Source organism: Zalophus californianus, chromosome 2 (genome assembly GCF_009762305.2).
Source record: "Zalophus californianus isolate mZalCal1 chromosome 2, mZalCal1.pri.v2, whole genome shotgun sequence".
In the NCBI taxonomy this organism is placed as follows: Eukaryota; Metazoa; Chordata; class Mammalia; order Carnivora; family Otariidae; genus Zalophus; species Zalophus californianus.
Window position 1 is genome coordinate 2142562 of NC_045596.1, and position 21163 is coordinate 2163724.

At 44.8% G+C, this 21163-nt stretch overlaps 1 protein-coding gene across 4 annotated transcripts in view; it reads left to right on the top strand.

Moving 5' to 3' along the window:
- Positions 1 to 21163, top strand: part of HTT (huntingtin) — a 136443-nt gene that overhangs the window by 26873 nt on the left and 88407 nt on the right. For 3 of the 4 annotated variants that reach the window (XR_003520794.2, XM_027598952.2, XM_027598954.2), the window contains exons 4-13: positions 318 to 377; positions 750 to 829; positions 2506 to 2644; positions 7239 to 7380; positions 8078 to 8256; positions 12510 to 12711; positions 13819 to 13866; positions 16321 to 16401; positions 17984 to 18345; positions 20993 to 21116. Coding sequence is in view for 3 of the 4 variants with exons in the window: in XM_027598952.2 (XP_027454753.1) it covers positions 318 to 377; positions 750 to 829; positions 2506 to 2644; positions 7239 to 7380; positions 8078 to 8256; positions 12510 to 12711; positions 13819 to 13866; positions 16321 to 16401; positions 17984 to 18345; positions 20993 to 21116 (1417 nt within the window). In the remaining variant the exon portion in view is untranslated. The remainder of the gene's footprint in view (positions 1 to 317; positions 378 to 749; positions 830 to 2505; positions 2645 to 7238; positions 7381 to 8077; positions 8257 to 12509; positions 12712 to 13818; positions 13867 to 16320; positions 16402 to 17983; positions 18346 to 20992; positions 21117 to 21163) is intronic. The other variant, XM_027598953.2, reaches the window with a different exon arrangement.

Below are 21163 nucleotides of genomic sequence, written 5' to 3' on the forward strand. Positions count from 1 at the left end.
TGCATATTAAAGTTTTAATATAAGAGCATTAGAATGCATTTGAACCATCTACCATTGGATTTAAGTATCATGTGGTATTTGATTGTACATCAAGTTAAATTCTTTCCCTTCTATTTTTTTATTCAAGTGAGTGACCTGTGTCTAGTTTATTCAGTGACTTCCTGTATATATGTGCTTCTTTCTTAATGAGCAGGTTCTTAGTTTAGTTGCTGCTACATTCCACTTTGCCCCCAAGTTGAAATTTTAGTTGCCTTTTAGTTTCTCCCAGGCTGGTGGAGTGAGTCTTATGTGAACGGCTCTCTTGTGTTTTGTTGCAGGCCCTGATGGACTCCAATCTTCCGAGGCTACAGTTAGAACTCTATAAGGAAATCAAAAAGGTAGGCTTGGATTTTCTGTTATTGAGCAAATGGTACTGCTTCCCTGGATTGAGCAGTGTTTGTGAAATCTTGTCTTTTATTTACTAAGTGGGAATGTTAGGCGGAAATGCTGTTGGTAAAGTAGACTTCACTGCTTTATTTTCCTTCACAAGGTTCCTCTTCATTATTTATGAGATGGGATGAGAATTAAGTTTTATGTCTTTGTAATTGAAGCCCTGAGACCATGATGCTTCTGCAGCAGTTACACATTTATGTGGCCTTGTGTCTAAACATAGAAATAAACGATCACATAAATGCTCTTGTTTCTATGAAGTCCTTTTGGAGTAGCGTCAGTGACTCTTAAATGTAACTCACCACTCTCAACCCACTCAGAACGGTGCTCCCCGGAGCCTGCGTGCCGCCTTGTGGAGGTTTGCTGAACTGGCTCACCTGGTCCGGCCTCAGAAGTGCAGGTAAGTTGTGCGCTCTGGATTATTATTACTGTCTGTTGATGGGGAGCCAGCTCCTGTGGCTTCTTTCCCTTCTTTCCCTTCTTTCCCGGCTCTCGTGTCACTGGCTCAGAGGTCTTCTCTGAGCTCTGTCTGATGCTGTTCGCGTCTGCCCCCCAAGTCGCGGTCGGGGTTTCTTGGCTTGTCTTCCTTTCGTAGCACTTCTCGCTCTCAGAAATACTCGGGCATGCTGTCAGTGTTTTTGTTCATTTTCTGTTGGCCCCCCTCCCCAAGAGACAGAGGTGTGTGCCCCACGACAGCGGGGGTCTTCCCTGTCTGTCCTCTCTGCTGCAGCCCGGCCCTGAGGGCCGTGTCTGCACGTGCTGGTTGCTGAAAAGATACTTGTCACATGGTCGAAAGTTGAGAACCAGACTCATCGTTGCTTATAGAACAGTGTGCCTTTGTCTCTCACATGAGTTAAAACTATGACTATTAAACTGTGAATAAAGTTTGACTGGTGGGAACAGTCTGTCCTCAATGGATTGAGAATCAGAAGAAGACCCCAGTTTTCATCTGTACCTTCCTTCTCCTTAACCGGCAAACCTGATGTCCATAGACCCTTGGCTGTGTGCCTGAGGAACACATACTAAACATATAGGTGGAGGGGCTGAAACTCTCACTGTTAAAAAGAAACAGTGATTTATCACACTGAGTTTGAGTTTAATAAGAATCTTAAGTGGCTGCCATAGAGATACATCACTAAGGAAACTTCTTTTTATATAACCTTTTTCTTTTACTATCCTTATGTTGAAAATTTTGTTATACTTCTGAAACAGCACATCCCAAGTTCTCCACATAGCAGCCAGAGTGACCTTAAAAAATGTGATTGGGTCATGTCATTCCCTTACGTAAACTTTTTACTCATTTCCCAGAGCTGTTCAGATAAAATCCAGATTCTTTACCCAGGGAGATCTTGCCTCCAGTGGCCACCATCATCTCAGACACTCTCAGTTGACTCATTGGCCTGATTTTGCTTCTTCAAAAAGTCAGGCAGGTTTCTCTTGTTTGTCATGCCTGGTTTATTTTTTTTCTGGCAAAACAGTCATCTCCTTAAGCCAGCCTAGCTTTCCTGCTATAGTCCCAGGTGTAGACCTGCTTGTCTCCGCCAAGAGAAGGCGCCTGTCATGTTAGTCCCGTGTTTGTTGAGGGGACTCATGTGGTTTCAGCCTTCTGCCCAGTGACTGGCTTCTCCTGCATCCTGCACTGTCTGCACTTCCTCTCTGGAGGGCCCGGTCTTACCTGTAAGGCCTTATTTTGTTTGTACACTTAAAAATATTTCCTTGTATCGCTCCTTTTTCAAGAAAACTTTTTCATTTCTTTTTTTAACTGTTTTCTTATCTGTTGTTTTCTAATTTAAAATATGAATATTTTACTATTATAATTTACTACAAACAGTTTTTAAAACAAGCTTTTGAGAGTCCTCTGTGATCATAGGAGAAATGAAAGATAAGTGTCTCCCACATTTGAAGTTGGTCTGCATTTTATCCCTCCAGTTCTTTTTGCCGAAATTTGTCTACTTTCTGTTAAGGACTGTTATGCATATAAAAACTGGCTCTTCCCTAACAGGTACTAAATAATTGCTTATGTTTCTCACTAAAGTAGACCTGGAAGAATAACTCCTGTTCCTTTCACATGTGCAGGCCTTACTTGGTAAACCTTTTGCCTTGCCTGACTCGAATAAGCAAGAGACCTGAGGAATCTGTTCAGGAGACCTTGGCTGCAGCTGTACCCAAAATTATGGCTTCTTTTGGCAATTTTGCAAATGACAATGAAATTAAGGTATGATTATTACCTCAAGTCACAAACATGAATGAGTCTTGTGGGCAGTTAGGGCTTTTGGACAGGCGGTCATTTGGGAGTGCTTCTTGAGTTATACTGTGCTTCATGATTTAGATGAAAATCTTTTTAATTATTTTGAGGCACACCAAGAGCTTCTTTCTACTTCTGCTTTCTTACCATGTGGTGAGGAGTTAAGTAGGGAGAGGGTATATAGATGCAAGTTCAAAAGGTGATTTTCCAGAACAGATTGATTTTTGGTGTATTAGACTGACTCGTTAACCTAGCTTGGGAAAGGTGACTGTCCCAGGAGTGCAGGCAGGGGAAAGCTCAGTGATGATGGCCTTGTGGCTGGTGGGGACCACTTGCCTTCCTGTTTGTTCTGTGCCTCAACAAGCAAAACAACCTCCCCACCCACGTTTGTGTTTTGTTTTTAATGTCCAGAAATTGTGACCCTGCCATATAGTCTGAAGATTATAGACTCTTGACTTCCTCCTTTTTGTGGGTCAGTCCTTTGTTAGCGTTTCTTTTGGTATTTCCCCCCGCATTTCTAGATAGCAAGCTCTATAGCACGTATCTTATAGCAATGTACTGCTAGTTTTTGTTTTTTTGTTTTAATTTTTTTTACTATGAAAGATAAATTTGACCCTAACCTGGCTCCCAGCTTCTTACTCTAGTTATATTGGGATTCAGTGTGACGTTATCATGTCCAAGGAATAGTCACAACTAGTTATGATCTGTCCTTGTATTCTATTTCTTTTTTGAACTTTTTGGTTTTTTGGGATTTAATAATTGCCCCTTTTTTATTTTGCTTGTTATTCTTTGGCCATTTATGTCTTCTCATACCTTCAAACAGCTTTGTAAAATGTGTCCCAATGCAATTCTCCACATGACAGAGAGTTCATTGGGTCCGTTTTCTCCACCAGAGTCCTCTGTCCTAGAATTCTCCAGCTGTTTGCCCCAGTCTGGTCCAGATGCTCTTTAGGTCTGAGGACTTTGCTGTCCTCCTAGGAATTGTTTTTGCTGCTCTCCTGTTGGATGCCTGATTTCTAGATGCCCTATCTTTACCTTTCTAGGCATACTCCCTTATTGTGATGGAATTTTGTTATGTTTTATTTCTATTTTCCTTTTCTTTTTTCTGTACTTTATAGATGTCCATCTGTATGTTGAGTTTTTGTTCTTGCTATTTTATTTTTAATTTCTAAGAGCTCCTTCTTGTGTTCAGAATGTTTTTGTTTTCTGGCATCCTCTCCTTGTTTCGTGAATACACTCCTTATCTTCTGAGGATATTAATTACAGTTTTCTTGACAACTTTCTTTGACTTCTTCATTGTCCGTTTCTTCTGACTTCCTCTGTACTCTCTGTTCTGGTCTTTCACTTTTATGTTGGCAGTTTTCCATTTAGATTTGAATGAGACTCTAAAAAGCGTATTGGAAGCAAGTGTGTGGCAGGGTCTGTCCCATGGTGGGCTTCATGAGGTGTGATGGATGGTGAGCCTCCTTTTCCACTGACACTGCATCAGTCTCAGTGAGTCTTTTCCTCTTGAGGTGGTCGGTATCCCTAGAGGAAGGTTCCTCATTCTCCTGCTTGGAGGGGTAAGCCTGCTGCGTTTGTCCTGGGATAGAGGGGGCGAGCGGTCTCATGGGTCAGAGTGCACACTCTTCCTTCATTTGTCTCTTTTCTGTCCGTGCCTCCTGTCTGACCTCGGCTATGCCAGCATCTCTGGGGATTATCCCCTAGTCTTTGTGGGAGGTGGGAAGCTAAGGCAACGTCCTGGGCTGCCCCGGGTGACAGAAGACCCGGGGCTGAGTGGCCGGCAGTGTGCACAGGGGCAGACAGGCTGCTTTCAGATGTTTCTGGGGCCTCCCAAGCCCGAGCTGTTCCTGCAGTTCTGTGGCTTGAGGGAGCTTGCCTTTCGTTAGTGGCCCTCAGACCCCTCCCACCCCCCGCTCCCAGAAAAGCGCACCTGCGAGCACCTTCCTGTGGGCGGCAGGGCAGGCAGTCGGCGCTTGTGCACCTCCCAGCGGAGTTTGCACCTCTCGTCTGCTCTCGCCCCGTCCGGTTCCTTTGGTCCTTGGAAGTCGATGCTTTTTAAAACTTGTGCACATGACTTTAGGGGAGTGTCTGGGTGGCAGAGGTTCATTCACACACCTAACACGACACGTTTGCTCCGAAGTCTCCTCACCTCAGGTGCATTTTCATTCTCAGGGTGACCTGTCAGAGACTGAGACTCCTCCTGAGGCTTGTTTTGCTCCCGTGTAGGCAGCACAGAGAGTACTGCCGTGCCCCTTGGTGAACCGTCACGAAGCGGAGTAGGGCGTTGCCCGGGAGCCCCTTGTGCCCGCCCCCGGCACTGCTCCTTCTCTTCCCCGGGGCGACCGCTGACCTGGCTTCTGAAGCCATGGGGACTCTTGTTAAATTTGACAGATGTAGAGGTGTGCAGCATGCATTCTTTTTGTCTCATTTTCTTTGTTGCTGCACATTAAGTCAGTGAGAGTCTCATGTCATCGGTGCGTTAACTGATGCAGATTTTATACTTGCGGGGCATGCCACTCTGCGAACACACCATGGTTTATCATTTATTGTAGCTGAGCGTCTGGCCGTTTCTTAGTGGCCATTGCGAACGCTGCTGCTGCGCCCGCTTTTGTGTGTGTCGTTTGGAGCACAGGTACAACCCGCCGTTGTGGATCCTAGACCGGGCCTTGCTGCGTCGCAGGGACATGTGTTTCATCTTCGGTAGATGCTGCCGAGTGTCCGCCCCTGCTCACACCTGTGTCCGTGACGTGCGAGAGCCCCATGGCTCTGCCTCCTCCTGGACCTCACTGCTGCAGGCCCCTTCAAGTTTAGCCATTCTCATGACTGTGCCCTGGTGTCGTATTTTGATTTTAATTTCTGTTTCCATCCCCTATAGTACTCTGGGCTCTAAAGTTGCATGATTTTGCATCTTTTCCCTTTTGAAATACTCTTAAAAATATGTCCTACACATGTACTGAAAAGTGAAGATGTCTGCCCTTAAATCTAGCACACTTCCTCCCCGTTGTGAGAAGAGCCTGCCTGTGGTCTGGGTACCTCCTGCCAGCTGCCTTCTCAGCACTGTGGGATTTGAATCTGAGAAGGCTCCCTCAGACTCCGAGATTCGGTTTTATTATTCCAAACTGTTGAAGTTCACCGTGGGCTCACTCTTTATAATAATGCTCAGCTTTCACTGTGCCTGTAAGTGTGGACTGGTACGGAATGATCCGTGCTAGTTCAATGACGTATGTGTGTGTGTTTTCACCCAGACGAGTTACTTTAAGGTGCCAGTATCTTTTCTCAGAGTTAAGAAGGTTTGTCTGAGGTAAGTTGACTGGGTTCTCCTGGTGGTGTCTGCAGGAGGAACTGGAGGCCACAAACCATGGGGGACGTCCTGGGGCTGAGGGTCTGGTCCTCTGCCTTTCTGGCTCCAGAGATCTAGTCTGTAAGTTCCCCAAGAATGGATGAGCCTCTGAGAACCAGCTGGTGCTAACCATACTGTTAAGAAGGAGCTTCTTCATAAGCCAGATGCCAGTCTGTTAACGTGCTGCTCGTTTGCCTGGGTTCAGGGCTCAGTGGTGGTGCCCTGATGGTATCCCCAGCCCAGATAGCTTTGCTCAATGAATGCTGAACAGTAACGGGGACCAAATTGTTGCTCAGAGTGGGGTCTAGAGTGATGGAAATGGGTGTTCTTATATAAGCTAGTTCCCAAACTCAGGAAGCTAGATGGTCATGCCTTTTCTTTTTTTTTTTAAGATTTATTTATGAGAGAGAGTGCATGTGATGGGGGGTGGGGGTGGCAAGCAGAGGGAGAGAGAGAGAGAGAGAGAGAGAGAGAGAGAGAGAGAGAAGCAGACTCCCCACTGGCAGGGAGCCCAATGCAGGGGCTCAGTCTCCCGACCAGGAGATCACGACCTAAGCCAAAACCAAGAGTTGGGCACTCAACCGAGCCATCCAGGCGCCCCACGCCTTTTCATTCTTTGGATATTTTTGTTAAGATTTAAATGGCCATTGTTGGAATTCTAGCATGATCTACTTTGGGTTATCCTGGAGGTTCTGTGACAAAATCTTCTCTCCTTAGGAAAATACTCGTGGGCGCTCCGCTGCTGCGGTTCAGCTCATTAGCACTTTCCAGACCAGAGAGCATCTCTTAATGGTATTAACAGCACATCCGCAAGCCGTCTCAGGCTGCGATGTGGCTGCACGCGGCTACTACACTTTTCTCCTTGACTTCATTATTTGGGTTTGATTTTTTTTTTTTTTTTTTTTACTGTCTTTATTTTACATGGCGTCCTTTACTGACCCCATACCCAAAGGTGTGGGTGCACCTTTTCTAGAAGCTCAGGTTTTCACTCTTGGGTAGAGGACATAGATACTGAGCAAGTCCTTACAGTAAGGAAGTAAATAGACTCCTTCTGCAAACCGCTTTGGAATATCCCAAATTTGGGGTGCTTTTACTTAGCTGTAGGAAAGTCCAATTGGTCATAACCTATACTCTATAAGAATTTGGAGTAATTTTATGAAATAACATGATAAGCTTCATAGGAGTTTTGTCTTTTATCTACTTGGATTTTTGTTGCCCTAGGTTCTATTAAAGGCTTTCATAGCAAATCTGAAGTCAAGCTCCCCGACCATTCGGCGGACGGCGGCTGGCTCAGCGGTGAGCATCTGCCAGCACTCGAGAAGGACGCAGTATTTTTATAGCTGGCTACTAAATGTGCTCTTAGGTAAGAGGTAGTTGTATGAGTGATTTTCCCCACGGTGTGCTGGAGTCTCTAGCATTTACCTGAGACACATCTTTTAAATTCTTTTAAAATCAGGCAATGCCTTAGCTCCCAGCCCAGGCCCTTTGGTGCTGGCCGACTAGTGAATGGGAACTGTGTTGAGGCTGCCACGAGCCCATGTTGGATGTTGTGACGGTTAGGACAAGGGGCCTCCTCTGTGCAGGAGGGTGGGCGCCCCTTGCCCTAGGACAGCTGGCCCCCGTGCAGCAGACTGCACAGCTGTGCGTGGGCTCTGAGTGTAGTGAGGCTCTGAGGCCCGAAGCGGAGCCTGGGGTCCTTGCAGGTTCTCTGCTGATGGTTTCTCCCATCCGTGGAGTTGTTTATGGCAGTCAGCGCTAGCAAGGGCGGAGGGGAGCATGTGGATGTTTGATATGAAAGAACTGCCTGACACTCATATGCACTCGAACTCCCTCTAACGGGCTTGCTCAGCTAAGGATGTGAAGGTTATTAAAGCCTTTCCTAGATTTTGGCCTAAAGATGAGATACCTGTGTATTTTCCCACAGTAATGTTTGTGCCATCTGTATCCCTCACTGCCAACCTCATAACACCGTTCTACTCTGGGTCTCTTCTTTTAAACAAATTAAGCCCTGAATCCCTCAGCAGATGATGATGTTAACAGATCTCATTGCTCCCTTACAGGTTTGCTGGTCCCTGTTGAGGGTGAACATTCTACCCTCCTGATTCTTGGAGTGCTGCTCACACTGAGATACCTGGTGCCCTTGCTGCAACAGCAGGTCAAGGACACGAGCCTGAAAGGCAGCTTTGGGGTGACACGGAAAGAACTGGAAGTCTCCCCCTCGACAGAGCAGCTTATCCAGGTAGGAGCCACGTGCTTTGCCCTGGTGCCTGTACATAAATAATGGACATTCGAAGAATCAAAACACATGGAAGAGAAATGGCAGAACCAAGGGCTAAGAGCTTGGTCTTTGCAGCTGGACCACCTGGTTCAGATCCTGGGTCATGACCCCTAGCCACATGACCTCTGGATGGCAGTGACATCAGAGTGCAATGAAGGTAATCTCTCATAAGGTTACCGAGAATGTTACATATACCCCTTAGGCTCCTGCCTGGCACAGAGAATAATCTTACCCTGTTTGTAAAACCAGGACTCAAGAGATGGGTTCCTCTATTCAGTAAGTATTTATTGAGCACCCACTGTGTGCTGGGCACCAGGACAGGTGCTGGGGATACATTGGTGATCATTTTGGGTATCGTGTCTGCCCCTGGAACCTGTGGTCTGGTACACTAGGGTATACACCAGGGAGTTAGGGACACAGTCCGTTGGAGTATAGGAACGGTATGTCAAAGCTTCTCTTTCCAATCCAGAGAAACCCCGTATACATTCTAATACAGTGTGATCTGCATCTGACTTCAGTGATGGACTTCATTTCTTTGCAGCTTGCTCGTCCAGATTACTTTCTCAACCTTGAAACAGTACAGCTACATTTTAAGCAATTGGATTTTGTGAACTTGGCTTAAAATGTTAGGGTTTTCCCATATTGAATGTACTGGATGCTGCCAAAGCCCTTACCCTTTCTATAAGTCACATGCCACTTGGCACATACAGGAGTTGAGACAACAATCTGGGGTCCTGAGAGGGCTGCCTTGGCTCTGTTTTCTATATGGGCGACATTGTAGTTCATAGGTATTTCAGTCAAGGGGACTTAGGAGTTGTGTCCTTTGCCTAAATTTTGTAGGGTACAAGATTGTAAGTGGCTTAAAATAATTCTTACATAGAAATCATGAATTGAAGATGATTTAATTATTTAAGCATTGAGTCAGGTAATACTTGCAAAGTGCTTAGAATCCTTCCTGGTGCGTGGTGAGGCCCCGGGATTGTGGGTGGATGGGGGGTAACCAAGCAGGAGTGGGCTCTAAGAATCTCTGGGGGTGACCGTTCTCTGCTCCAACCAGGTGCCCTTCAGCTGTCCCCCGGAATACAAGCAATAGCATTCTCATGAGATAGGGCACTGAATGATAGTGCCCTCACAAAAAACATTACTGGATGTTTTAGTGAGTAAGACAGGTGGTCTAGTGGTAATAATACATTTAAAAAATAGGTTATCTCATCCTTACCTTGTCTGTCTGTTTTACTTTTTATTATGGAGATTTCCAGACATACAGCAGTAGACAGAATAGCATTGTAAGCTGCCTTCAGTAATTATCACCTGTGTTAATAATTGTCAACTCAGGGCCAATTATGGTTCACTTATAATCCCACTTCTCTCTTTTTGTATTATTTTGGAGCAAATCCCAGTCGTATTAATTTATCTGTAAGCATTCTGCTATGTATCCCTGTAGGTGAGAACTCATCTTTGTTTTTAAACCTTGATGACAATGGCATTGTCGCATCTTTTTTTTTTTTTATAAACATATTTTTTCCTGGAGAGCTGGCTTTTTAGCATTTACGAGCACCATCTTTTTTTTTTTTTTTTTAAAGATTTTATTTATTTATTCATGAGAAACAGAGACAGAGGCAGAGACAGAGGGAGAAGCAGGCCAGGGACCCCAGGATCATGACCCGAGCCGAGGGCAGATGCTTAACCCACTGAGCCACCCAGGCGCCCCTTGTCACATCTGAAAAAAAGGAACATTTTCTGCACATCAAATACCCTCTCACCCTCTGTCAGGTGTTTCCTCTTTTGGAATCAGTATGCAAATAAGATTGGAGTTCATTTTTTTTTAAGATTTTATTTATTTATTTGAGACACAGAGATACAGAGAGAGAGAGAGAGAGAGAGCATGAGTTAGGGGTGGAGGCAGAGGGAGAAGCAGGCTCCCTGCTGAGTGAGGAGCCCCATATGGGGCTCGATTCCAGGACCCTGGCATCATGACCTGAGCCGAAGGCAGACGCTTAACCATCTGAGCCACCCGGGGGCCCCTGGAGTTCATTTGTTGGAGAAACAGGTTGTCCTGTGGAATTCCTGGCTGTCGGATGTATTACTTGCCATCGCATTGTGTAAATTAACATATTTCTTTGTCTCTATATTTCCTATAAATTGGTAACAAGCTAGAGTCTTGTCAGATTTAGTGTACATTTTATAATGTACATGATATCTGAGTTCTGTAGTACTTATATAACGTTTTTTAAAAAGATTTTATTTGAGAGAGAGTGTGAGCGAGAGAGAGAGAGAGAGAACACGCACAGGGGTGGAGGAGGGGCAGAGGGAGAAGCAGGCTCCTCGCTGAGCAGGGAGCCTGACTCAGGGCTCGATCCCAGGACCCCAGGATCACGACCTCAGCTGAAGGCAGATGCCTAACCGACTAAGCCATCCAGGCACCCCTATAATATTTTAAAATAAATACATAAGTATTAGGATTACATACTCAGAATTTTCTTCTGATGTTTTAAGAAAAAGCCTGCTTAGTCAGGAAATTTTGGAGACCATTGGTCTATTGGGATAAGCAAGCAAGCAATCACTAGATGGTGTGGTAAGGTGGTGGGTGGGGGGTGCTGTAGGGGCACAAAGCGGGGATCCCCTGTCTGATCAAGGTCAGGGAGGCATACTGGAGAAGTACGAGCTGATGCTGATGGGTGAGTGGGATTTGACCAGACACAGGGAGTTGGGGGAAGTTTTACAGACAGACTACAGCCTTTACCCAATCTGAGGAGTGAGCATGAGGGCGCATGCAGCATGTGAGCACACGTGTGCAGACGGGTGCTGGTGTGGGTCCTGTGAAGGGCTCGGGGCTTCTCGTAGGTTAGCAGGCGTGCTGGTGCAAGACCAGAGAAGGGCACAGCAGCCTTGTTTCTGTAGTGGGCCAGCTGTTGAGCTGCACCAGCAGAGCAGAAAAGCAGCCACAGACGATCCACAGAGGTGGTTGCGCTCCAAGAAAACTGTACAGAAAAGGTGTTGGGCCAGATTTGGCCATGGACTGTGGTTTGCAGACCTGCAGCTCCTGTTCTGATAGGGGCTACCCTCAGAAGAACGAGGCGTCAACGATTCAAAGAAGCTGCCTCAGAGACTTTCACTTTTTTTTTATACCCTTCTAGACTGTTCTTTTTTTTTTTTTACACATATATTACTTTTATGATATTAAAGGTAGGGCTGCCCAACTTACCAAATAAACATACAGGGTGTCAGTTAAATTTGAATTGCAGAGAAATCATGAGTAATTTTGTGGTGCAGGTATGCCTGAGATTGCACAGGACATAGTTAGGCTGCAAAATTATTTATCTGAAATTCAAATCTAACTGGGTGCTTAGTACTTTATTGGGCAATGCTACCGAAATGGAAAAAGAGGGGCGCCCCGCTGGCTCAGTCTCAGTCTGAAGAGCCCGTGACTCTTGATCTCAGAGTCATGAGTTCCAGCCCCATGCTGGGTGTAGAGATTATGAAAAAAAAAAAAAAATGGGGCACCTGGGTGGCTCAATCAGTTAAGCGTCTGCCTTCAGCTCAGGTTATGATCCTGGGGTCCTGGGATCGAGCCCGTGTTGGGCTCCCTGCTTAGCAGGGATTCTGCTTCTCCCTTTCTTTCTGTCCCTTCTGCCCACTCTCCCTCTCTCCCTCTCTCTCTCTCTCCCTCTCTCTCTCTCTCTCTCCCTCTCTCTCTCTCTCTCTCTCTCTCAAATAAGTAAATAGAATCTTTAAAAAAATAAAAATAAAATAAAAAAAATACAAGGAAAAAGAGTGCATCCAGTGTGTTCATATAACGTAATATAGTATTACAAGCACCAGTAAAATTTGACCCAATGCCTTTTTGCTATGTTGGGAAACTTTTTCCGTGGTGCTCAGGGCAGTGTTTCTTACACTCTGTGTAGGAGACCAGCTGTACTCGCCAGGTATGGGAGCCTTATTCTCCGTTTCCTCATCACCAGTTAGGCAGACGATGGTCTTGATTAGCATGCTGCTGCGCTTGTGGGAGTGCTGTCCTTATTTGTAAGGAATTCACCTCACAGCGGACGAAGTCGCAGGCACTTGGAAAACATCACGGAAGTCATGATGGAGACATTTCTCGAGGCAGAAATTGAGGCACAGATTTTGCTAACATAAGACTCAAACACGAAAACCATGAATCCCCGGACACGTTTTAAAAACCATGGCGATAACGCTCGTACCTCTGCTTCCAGGTTTATGAGCTGACCTTGCACTACACTCAGCACCAAGACCACAATGCTGTGACCGGTGCGCTGGAGCTCCTGCAGCAGCTGTTCAGGACGCCGCCACCCGAGCTCCTGCAGGCCCTGAGCACGCCGGGCGGCGGGCCGCTCACTGCCGCACACCGCCAGCCCGGCTGCCGGAGCCGTAGCGGCAGCATCGTGGAGCTGCTAGGTGCGTTCCCTGCTGCGGGACCCTGTGCCACGCTGGCTCCCTCGTGGAACCCAGGGCCGCCACTGCGCCGCGCAGGGCGCGGCTCAGCTCCTCAGACACCCAGTCTGTAGGCGGGAGGACGGGAGGGTGGCGAGGTTAGGTGACAACATGAGGCCTGCCTCTGAAGCTGGCTTCTCCACTCTGACCTGGCCACCTCCCCGTGGTATCTCGTCCATCGTGAAACGAAAATTTGAGGGAAAGTATTTGCAGGACCCTCGTGCTGCTGGGCCAGAGATGTGATCTTCAGGTCCTCTGGGGATTTTAGAGTTCCTTTCTGCCCCTGAGGCCCTTTTTTGCTGTCCTCACTGACTCTAGGACACCCCCTCCTCTCCCCCGCCACTGCTCTTCTTTATGCTTTTGGGGACTGGGCCCTCATCCCTCCACAGGGTGCTGCCCTGCCGCCTGACCACTGGTTTTCCTCCAGTCCCTTGAGAACTGGAGTAAGTGGGATCCCTGAAGCATGGCCTTTAGAGCTGGCTTTGGCCCAGAGGAGGCTTCTGGGGCCTCTGTGGACCACAGGCCTCCCCTGAGCTGATTTAGTACAGCATGGCCTTTACTCAGCGGCATTGGCGACCTAGAGATGTCGCTGCTGCCTCGTTTGAACATGAATGTTTGCCTGAGCCACGAGCAGAAAATGAGGGTGTGCCTGTCCACGTCTTGTGTACTCCAGAACCCTTTTCTCTGTGGAATGCATGCCACACAAATGCTTGCTGGAAATACTAATGACTAATGATTGTTTACAAGGAAAATTTATATTTGATTAGTAGTTGACCAAGCAATTTGAGATTTCTAACGTTTTTTAATTTGACTTTTTAAATGCCCGTTATTTGAGCTTCTGTGACATTTTAGGCCGTGTCTTTAGAACTGTGTATTGGGTGTTGGTGTGATTCTCGTGTGTCAGGATTCAGGTGTTGCAGTGTGGTGTTTAAGCACCACCTGTGGAAATACGTTTGTTCACACACTCTGTAGTTTTAAAGTTGAATCACGCTTTTTGAAGATTTGCAAATGTCTTCTGCATTTTAGCTGCTTGTTACCTTACTTTCATCTGTCATTTTCTGTGATTTACAGCTGGAGGGGGTTCTTCATGCAGCCCTGTCCTTTCAAGAAAACAAAAAGGTGATTATTTCAGAAATCAGAGTCTCATGTTGAGTCTCACTGCTTTTTCTGTATTTCTGTAATGCTGTCAACTGTGCCCATACCTCTTCTCCACGGAGCGATTGTATGTATAAATGTAGCTGGGGGCCGGAATGGTTCTGTAGGGCGGTTTTTAAAAATTGCTTGTGAATCAAAATGACTTTGACAGAAATTTCTAATGCTTTAGGTCAGGGGTCAGCAAACTTTTTCTGTAAAGGGCCTATTTTAGCCTTGTGGGCCTTCCTGCCTCCTCTCTATTCGGCTGTCTTGTGGCAGAAGGCAGCCACGGGTCATGCTCAGCTCACGGCTGTGGCTTCCTTCCCCTGAAACTGCATTTCCAGAAATAGGGCTGCCCTAGTTTGCCTGCTCCTTGCCTTAGAGACTGTGTTATGTTTTGTAAAGGTAACTTAACCTTTCCTATGAATTCTGTGTAACATTAGTCAGGAATGATGTTTGGTTAATTATTTGGTTAATTTGGGATGATGATAATTTTTCAGCCATATTTAGCTATGCACATGCCAGAACATTCTGATAACAATTTATTTTTATTAAAGGGTTTCTGATCTCTAATTGGATAGTTTTAGGACACATGAACACTTTTTCACCCCACCAATTGTTTTCTTTTCCGGTCTGGATTTCCATAGGAAAGAATTGCTGTCATTTTCTATTTTGAAATCTTAAAAGATGAATCTTTTTAAGAATTTATTGAGGTATAATCGATATACAACATAAGAATATTTTTTTGTGTCATGAGTTGAGGGTTTGGGAGCCTAATGCCTAGTATTACTCGCAGTATTGAATGGAATCTTAACAGGACTAATATTCTGGCCTTGCCTGGGTTAAGTAAACATTTCCTAGAACCTAGAATCCATCATATTTGAGCCTTCATAGTGTAGAATTTTAATCAAGTGTGAGATTTTGGTGAAACACTGAGGTTGTTTGAAGGCCACCGGCTTCCAGGCAAAGTCGGTCTTTCTGTTCCTGAAGCAGGAAGGGACCATGACTGAGGTGCCTTGTTGCTTAGCCGCCTTCCTGGGCGGTCCACCGTTGAGATGAGCTGTTCCTTCTGGGTAGGAAGCTGGTATGTCCTCAATATCTTTTTTGTGTTTTTAGTGGTTTTTTTTGTTTTGTTTTCCTTTTGCATCGAGAGCTGCACTTTTAAGCTTTTTTTTGTTATAGTTGCAAAAGTCCTTTTTCTCTTCACGTGAGATCTTGCAGATCTGTGAGAGAACAGCAGAGTTGATGTTGGATGTGGGATGAGGGCAGGGACTGGTGTGGTGGCCTGGTGGCCCTTTTGGTGGCAGCTGGGACCTTGCACCTCTTGAGGGGGGCTCCTTGGAACAGGGGGGCAAATCCTGATTCTGAGGACAGAGACTGCTCTCATTAACCCCTCACGCGCAGGGTGGATTTTACTTGCTTTCTCAGGGCCAGCCACTTGTTCTGTAAGGGACGACCCTGTTACTTAGATAAGCCAACTTGCTGTGTTAATTTTATCTAGATTTTGGGTTTCCTTTGCTTTTTCTTTGCCTTTTTTCCCCCTTTAATGTCACATCAGTATAGATTTCTGGAAGTTGTCACACCTATGACCTATTCCTTGGAAAGTAGTGAAGTTAGACATTGGAAATGGCCAATAATTATTTCTAGAGTGTCATTTAGTGACCTTTACGTGTAAAGTAACCATAATGATAACTGTCATGATATAATTAGTCCAATTAAATCATGTTAAGACTTTTCCTTTTTTCTTATCAATATAACATAAATTGATATAATTTGGAAACCAAGAACTGTAAAATATATTTTTACAACTCTGTAAAAGATGAACTATTACTCCATCTTCCCAGATCATACAGTGCTCAGTTCTGATTATTGCCATAGAGTCTGGCAGCTTAAAGGAGAACAGAGTAGAAGTGACCTGTAGGGTGACAGTTCTGTGTATGAACTCTTTCTCTTTTTAAGTTTTTATTTTGATTCTGGTTGGCTAGCATGCAGTGTTACATTAGTTTCAGGTGCCCAGCAGTTAGGTGTACACTCTGATTGCCATCGAAAATACGATGTGACTGTCCTAAGGGCTAATAGAATTGGTTCTAGCCATAGCTTACAATCTTTAAGATCAAATAGTAATATAAATTATCCAACATTAATACAGATCTAAGTCAGTAAATACTTATTAATTATTAAAATACTTGGTGTTATAGTTTGAGAATCATTGCTTTTAACTTTGTGCTGTATAGGTTTATTGATTTTAATAATATCTAAATATAATACCTTGGCATTCTTTGCACACTAGCACACTAGGGGTATAAAAATACTTTATATTTACCGTATGAGAGAGTGAATTAAATGTGCTTGTGATTTTCCACTTAGAATGTGCATCTGTTTGATTTTTGAAGTCCTTCCTATAGCAAGCTTAAGGATTCTTGCTACATCATTTCGTAGGGAAAGTGCTCTTCGGAGAAGCAGCGGCCTTGGAGGATGACTCCGAGTCCAGGTCGGAGGGCAGCAGCCCCGCCTTCACAGGTAGCTCTCAGGGAGGGGCAGTGGTGCCCCCTCCCTTTTTTCTGGCCCCTTCCCTGCCCCTCTCCTGCCCCTTATGAGGGACTGTGCCCCTGGGGACAGCAGTGAAGCCAGCTTGCTCAAATGGTGGCTAATTCTCACTCTTTTTAGAACATTTACTTTGAAACGTGTGTGTGTGTGTGTGTGTGTGTGTGTGTGTTTTCTTGCATCAAATATTTGCTCTTTTCCTTGACTTAGGCTCTTTTAAAATTAGGTTTATGCTCCCTGAGCGTAAGTCTTCTTATGTAGTAGGGGGTGGTAGATAAGTGTCTCATGAATTACATGGGTTATGAGGGGAAAATGGGGTTAAAAATTGTCTGTGGATAGCTTAACTTGAAAGAAATTTACATTTCTTTTCTTTTCTTTTCTTTTTTTAAGATTTAATTTATTTATTTGACAGAGAGAATACAAGCAGGGGGAGCAGCAGGGAGAGGGAGAGGGAGAAGTAGATTCCCCACTGAGCAGAGAGCCCAATGTGGGGCTCGATCCCAGGACCCTGGGATCATGACCTGAGCTGAAGGCAGACGCTTCACCGACTGAGCCACTCAGGCGCCCCAGAAATTTACATTTCTTTACAGATTTTTTATTCACTTTATGCGAGAGAAGTATTGATTAATATGCTAATAATTGGATTAAATGAGAGTGGTTTGGACTGTATAATCCTATCCAAAAGAATATTTTTAGACAACTGAAAATAAGACTAAAGTATTTGGGAAGGAGAATGAATAATTCTGGTGGTGATTATTTATTCACTTTTATAAAACATTTTTTTTTTAAATTATAGAAGTAAAAAAAGAAAAACAAAATTACAGCTCTCAACAACATTATAAAGCTCAAGTGCTCACTGACCCAGTGGTCTCTAGGCGAGACTGCTAACACCTTGGTGTAGATCTTCTTGTAGTGATTTTTATGTAGTGTGTGGCTTTTTTAAATGAGAATTTAAAAACCAAACTAGGAAAACATGCTGCAAATTTGCCCGACAGGAGGGTAGGACCGGCAGCTTAGAGGTCTTGAACAGGGTCTGGGGAGAAGGAAAGCCCACATCAGAGAGATGGTGACTTTCTGTCGTTTCTGAGCATGGCCTTCTGAACGAGTGCACCCGACCGGGCTTGTGCCTGACCCGGCTGCCTGTGGATCGCAGAATCTTTCTGTGCTGCTCCAAGCTGAAGCTGGAGCCATTGCTCAAGGACTTGAAGTGGTATTGTTACCGAGCATACTTCAATTTTTACAGTGGAATACCATTTGAGAATATTCATATATATAGCATTTAAAAAATATCTACTGATAATCCTTATTTTATGACTGTGACATGGTAATAGAGTAAAAGGTGAGTCAAGAATGCAGTAAAAAGCAATTTCAGTAATATTTGAAGGATGCACTCTTGTCTTGCTTTTGAAATTTAGTAGTTCATATTTTCACTGTATTTCATGATTTTTTTCCAGTTAAAACATTTGGTGACAGTGAATTTTGGGGTATTTTTTAAGCATTTGACCCCTGTTGAAAGTTTTCCTGGCCCTTTGAGGAATGAGTGTTTCTTTGTCTTCAGCCTCAGTCAAGGGTGAGATTGGTGGCGAGCTGGCTGCCTCTTCCGGGGTCTCCACTCCTGGCTCTGCCAGTTCAGCCACCGACTCTGTGGGCCACGACATCATCACCGAGCAGCCCCGGTCACAGCACACGCTGCAGCCAGACTCGGTGGATCTGACCGGCTGTGACCTGGCGAGTGCTGCCACCGATGGGGATGAGGAGGACATCCTGAGCCACAGCTCCAGCCAGATCAGTGCCGTCCCGTCCGACCCGGCCATGGACCTGAACGATGGCACCCAGGCCTCCTCCCCAGTCAGCGACAGCTCCCAGACCACCACCGAGGGGCCTGATTCGGCTGTGACCCCTTCAGACAGTTCTGAAATTGTAAGTGGGTGGGGAGGGCTCTCACCTGCAGGCGCAGACCTAGACCCTCCTGCTCATTTCCCTCTTCCCATCTGACTCACTAATAAGAGAGCAGAGGTCACCAGCTCAGGTCATTAATGGGGAGGTCAACCCCATCTGAGACCCTCCCTGAAGGCAATGGCCGAGTGTCATTTGTGTTGAACATGGAGGGCAGAAATTAGGTTAGTTGATGATATGAACTTTGCTAAAATTGAATGCATTTTAGATTCTTTAAGAACTTGGTTGGGCATAGATTAAATCATTTAAAAAATCCGTAAGGAGCCTATTTATTAACAGATCTGTGGTCTTAATGCATTGCAATTAAAAAATTAATATTGTGTATTTAACATTTTTTTTTGGCTTTTCAAAACCTACAACATATCCCGTCTTATAGAGCATGGATTTAAGTATTTCTGGTCTCTGAGCTAGTGGACAAGAAGCTCCTTAAGGATGGTCTAATCACCAAGTTTGGTAAAAGTGATAGAGAATTTAACACTCCGTTTTTTTAAAAAACAATTCGTACTATTAAGTGTTCTGTTACCATTGAATAGATTTTGTTAAGAACGTTTTTGTTTTGGTTTGGTTTGGTTTTTGGGTTTTTTTATGTGGATGAATGCAGAAGCATTGAATGACAAATCATGAGATAAAACACTTGTGTGTCCCTGTTGAGCGGTTGTCATGTGGATTCAGTTTCCGATGGCCACGTGGATTTATACCTCCTCACGTGGAGAAGTGGGCTCACGGTTGGGGTTTTTAACTAGAAGACCTGGAGAAGGGTAGGACCCGTAATTGGAATAGTGGGAGGGGATTTTCAGTGAGGAAAGCATGAACAAACTAGCCGGCACACAGGGGAAGAGAAGGTTGGGGAGGGTGCTGGCTTAAGTTGGGGGGGGGGGATTCTGCTGTGTGTTTATTGCACCAGCTTCCATGGGGGATCTTGCCTCTTCACAATGGATGATTTCTGGTGGATTTGTTAGAAATAGGAATGAAAGGCCATAGGAAACTCTGAAAACTTTTTTGGTCTTTTGAAATCACCCCGTTGTTCACTGGGTAACAGTGCTGGGAATGGGGCCTCTGCAGGTCTCTCTGGCCTGTAGAGAGTGAACATCTTCCCTTGGTAATACCCACATTGGTGGAGTTCTTTTCTGGTTTATGGGATGCTTCCATGTCTGTTAGGTAATCATTAATTATTTGCTGAACAAGTGTATTGAGCATCTTTTAAGTTCCAGGGATTGTTCATAAGCTGGGGATGAAGTAGAGGGCACAATGTACAAAACTGCTCACATGAAGCTAATGTTCTAGAGTTGGAGTCATGAGACTCCTTCCCTGTTGGGCTGGACAGCAAAGATCTGTGGCTTTCTAAGCCACACAGCCTCTGGCGCATGCTCCTCTGCCCCTGTGGTGTGAAAGCAGCCATTGACTATGTGTAAATGAACTAGCTTTCCAGTAAAACTTTATTTACAAAAACAGGTGGTGAGCCAGGTTTGGCCATTAGGCCATGGCTTAACTACCCCTATTCTGGAGTGTGTGCATATGTGTGGGGGGGGCAGATAATAAACCAGTAATCAATCAATAAGTAAACAAATATATAGTCAGATGGTGATGAGTGCCATAGAGAAAAAGAAACAAGTGAAGGGGATAGGGAATTTCCTCATGAGACAGCCCAGTGTGATGGCTGAGGGACTGCTGCTGGGAGCCACCTGGATGAGAATTTTGGCTTGGCCATTTCCCAGCTGTGTAGCCTGGAGCGCTTGTGTCTCTCTTTGCCTCCGTTTTCTTATCCACACGTGAGGGTAGCAGTACTTGCACTGTAAGGGGGATGATACATATAAAGTGTTTTTTGATTCTGCGTGGGGTGTAGTAAAATATTCAAAAAGTATTGCTTTTATTATGGTAAAATTTTTCATTTTAATATATATTTTTAACTGAGGTAAGGTTTTTTGGGTAAACTGATTGGGAGAGTGGAGGAAATCATTCCTTTCTTGGTTGATTTTGAACATGCGGCTTGATGTTTTTTATTGAACTCTAAGGATTTGGAATGACTTTTTAAAAATGATACAGAATTTATTTCAGTTACTGGTAGTGTATTGAGGTTCCATCACTCAGTTTTTCAAGTAAATTACATGAGATTTCAAGTGAATGTGAAAAGTTTTGCAATATGGAATCATAATCCAAGTTTATGGCCAGGTATATGATATATTGTGTCCAAAGCTGAGTTGATTTAGTTCTAGCAGTTTAGAAGCTAACCTAGTGTAGTGTTGTGTTTTTCTAAAAGATTTTCCTCATTGTTGACTTACTGTAAAACTTGCTTGTGAAGATAAAGATTTTTGTTTAGATTTTTTTTTTTTTTAATATCACAAAGAGAAATTTTCAGGTTGGAATTTCTTTGGCATTTTTATAGTCGTAAAGCTCTTTGTAACGTAATAGCAATGTGTGATCAGTGAAGCTTGATCATTGACGTGCATGCATCTCCGTGCATTTCAGGAAATGACCTTTGTGTGAGTACGTGAGAGTATGTGAGATGTGGTCCATGTGATTTCTGGCTTTGCCTTTGCCTTTCTGTGTCGGAGAGCCTGTCCCTCGGTGATGTCCCTTCAGAGCCCTCACCAGCCCCTCTTGAACCGTGCAGGTGTTAGATGGTGCCGACAGCCAGCATTCGGGGATGCAGATCGGACAGCCACCCGACGAGGATGAGGAAGCCACGGGCATTCTTCCGGATGAAGACGCGGATGCTTTCCGAAGCTCTTCAGTTGGTACGCAGACTTAAGCAGTGTGCTGTGGGATGGTCTTGTTTTCAACC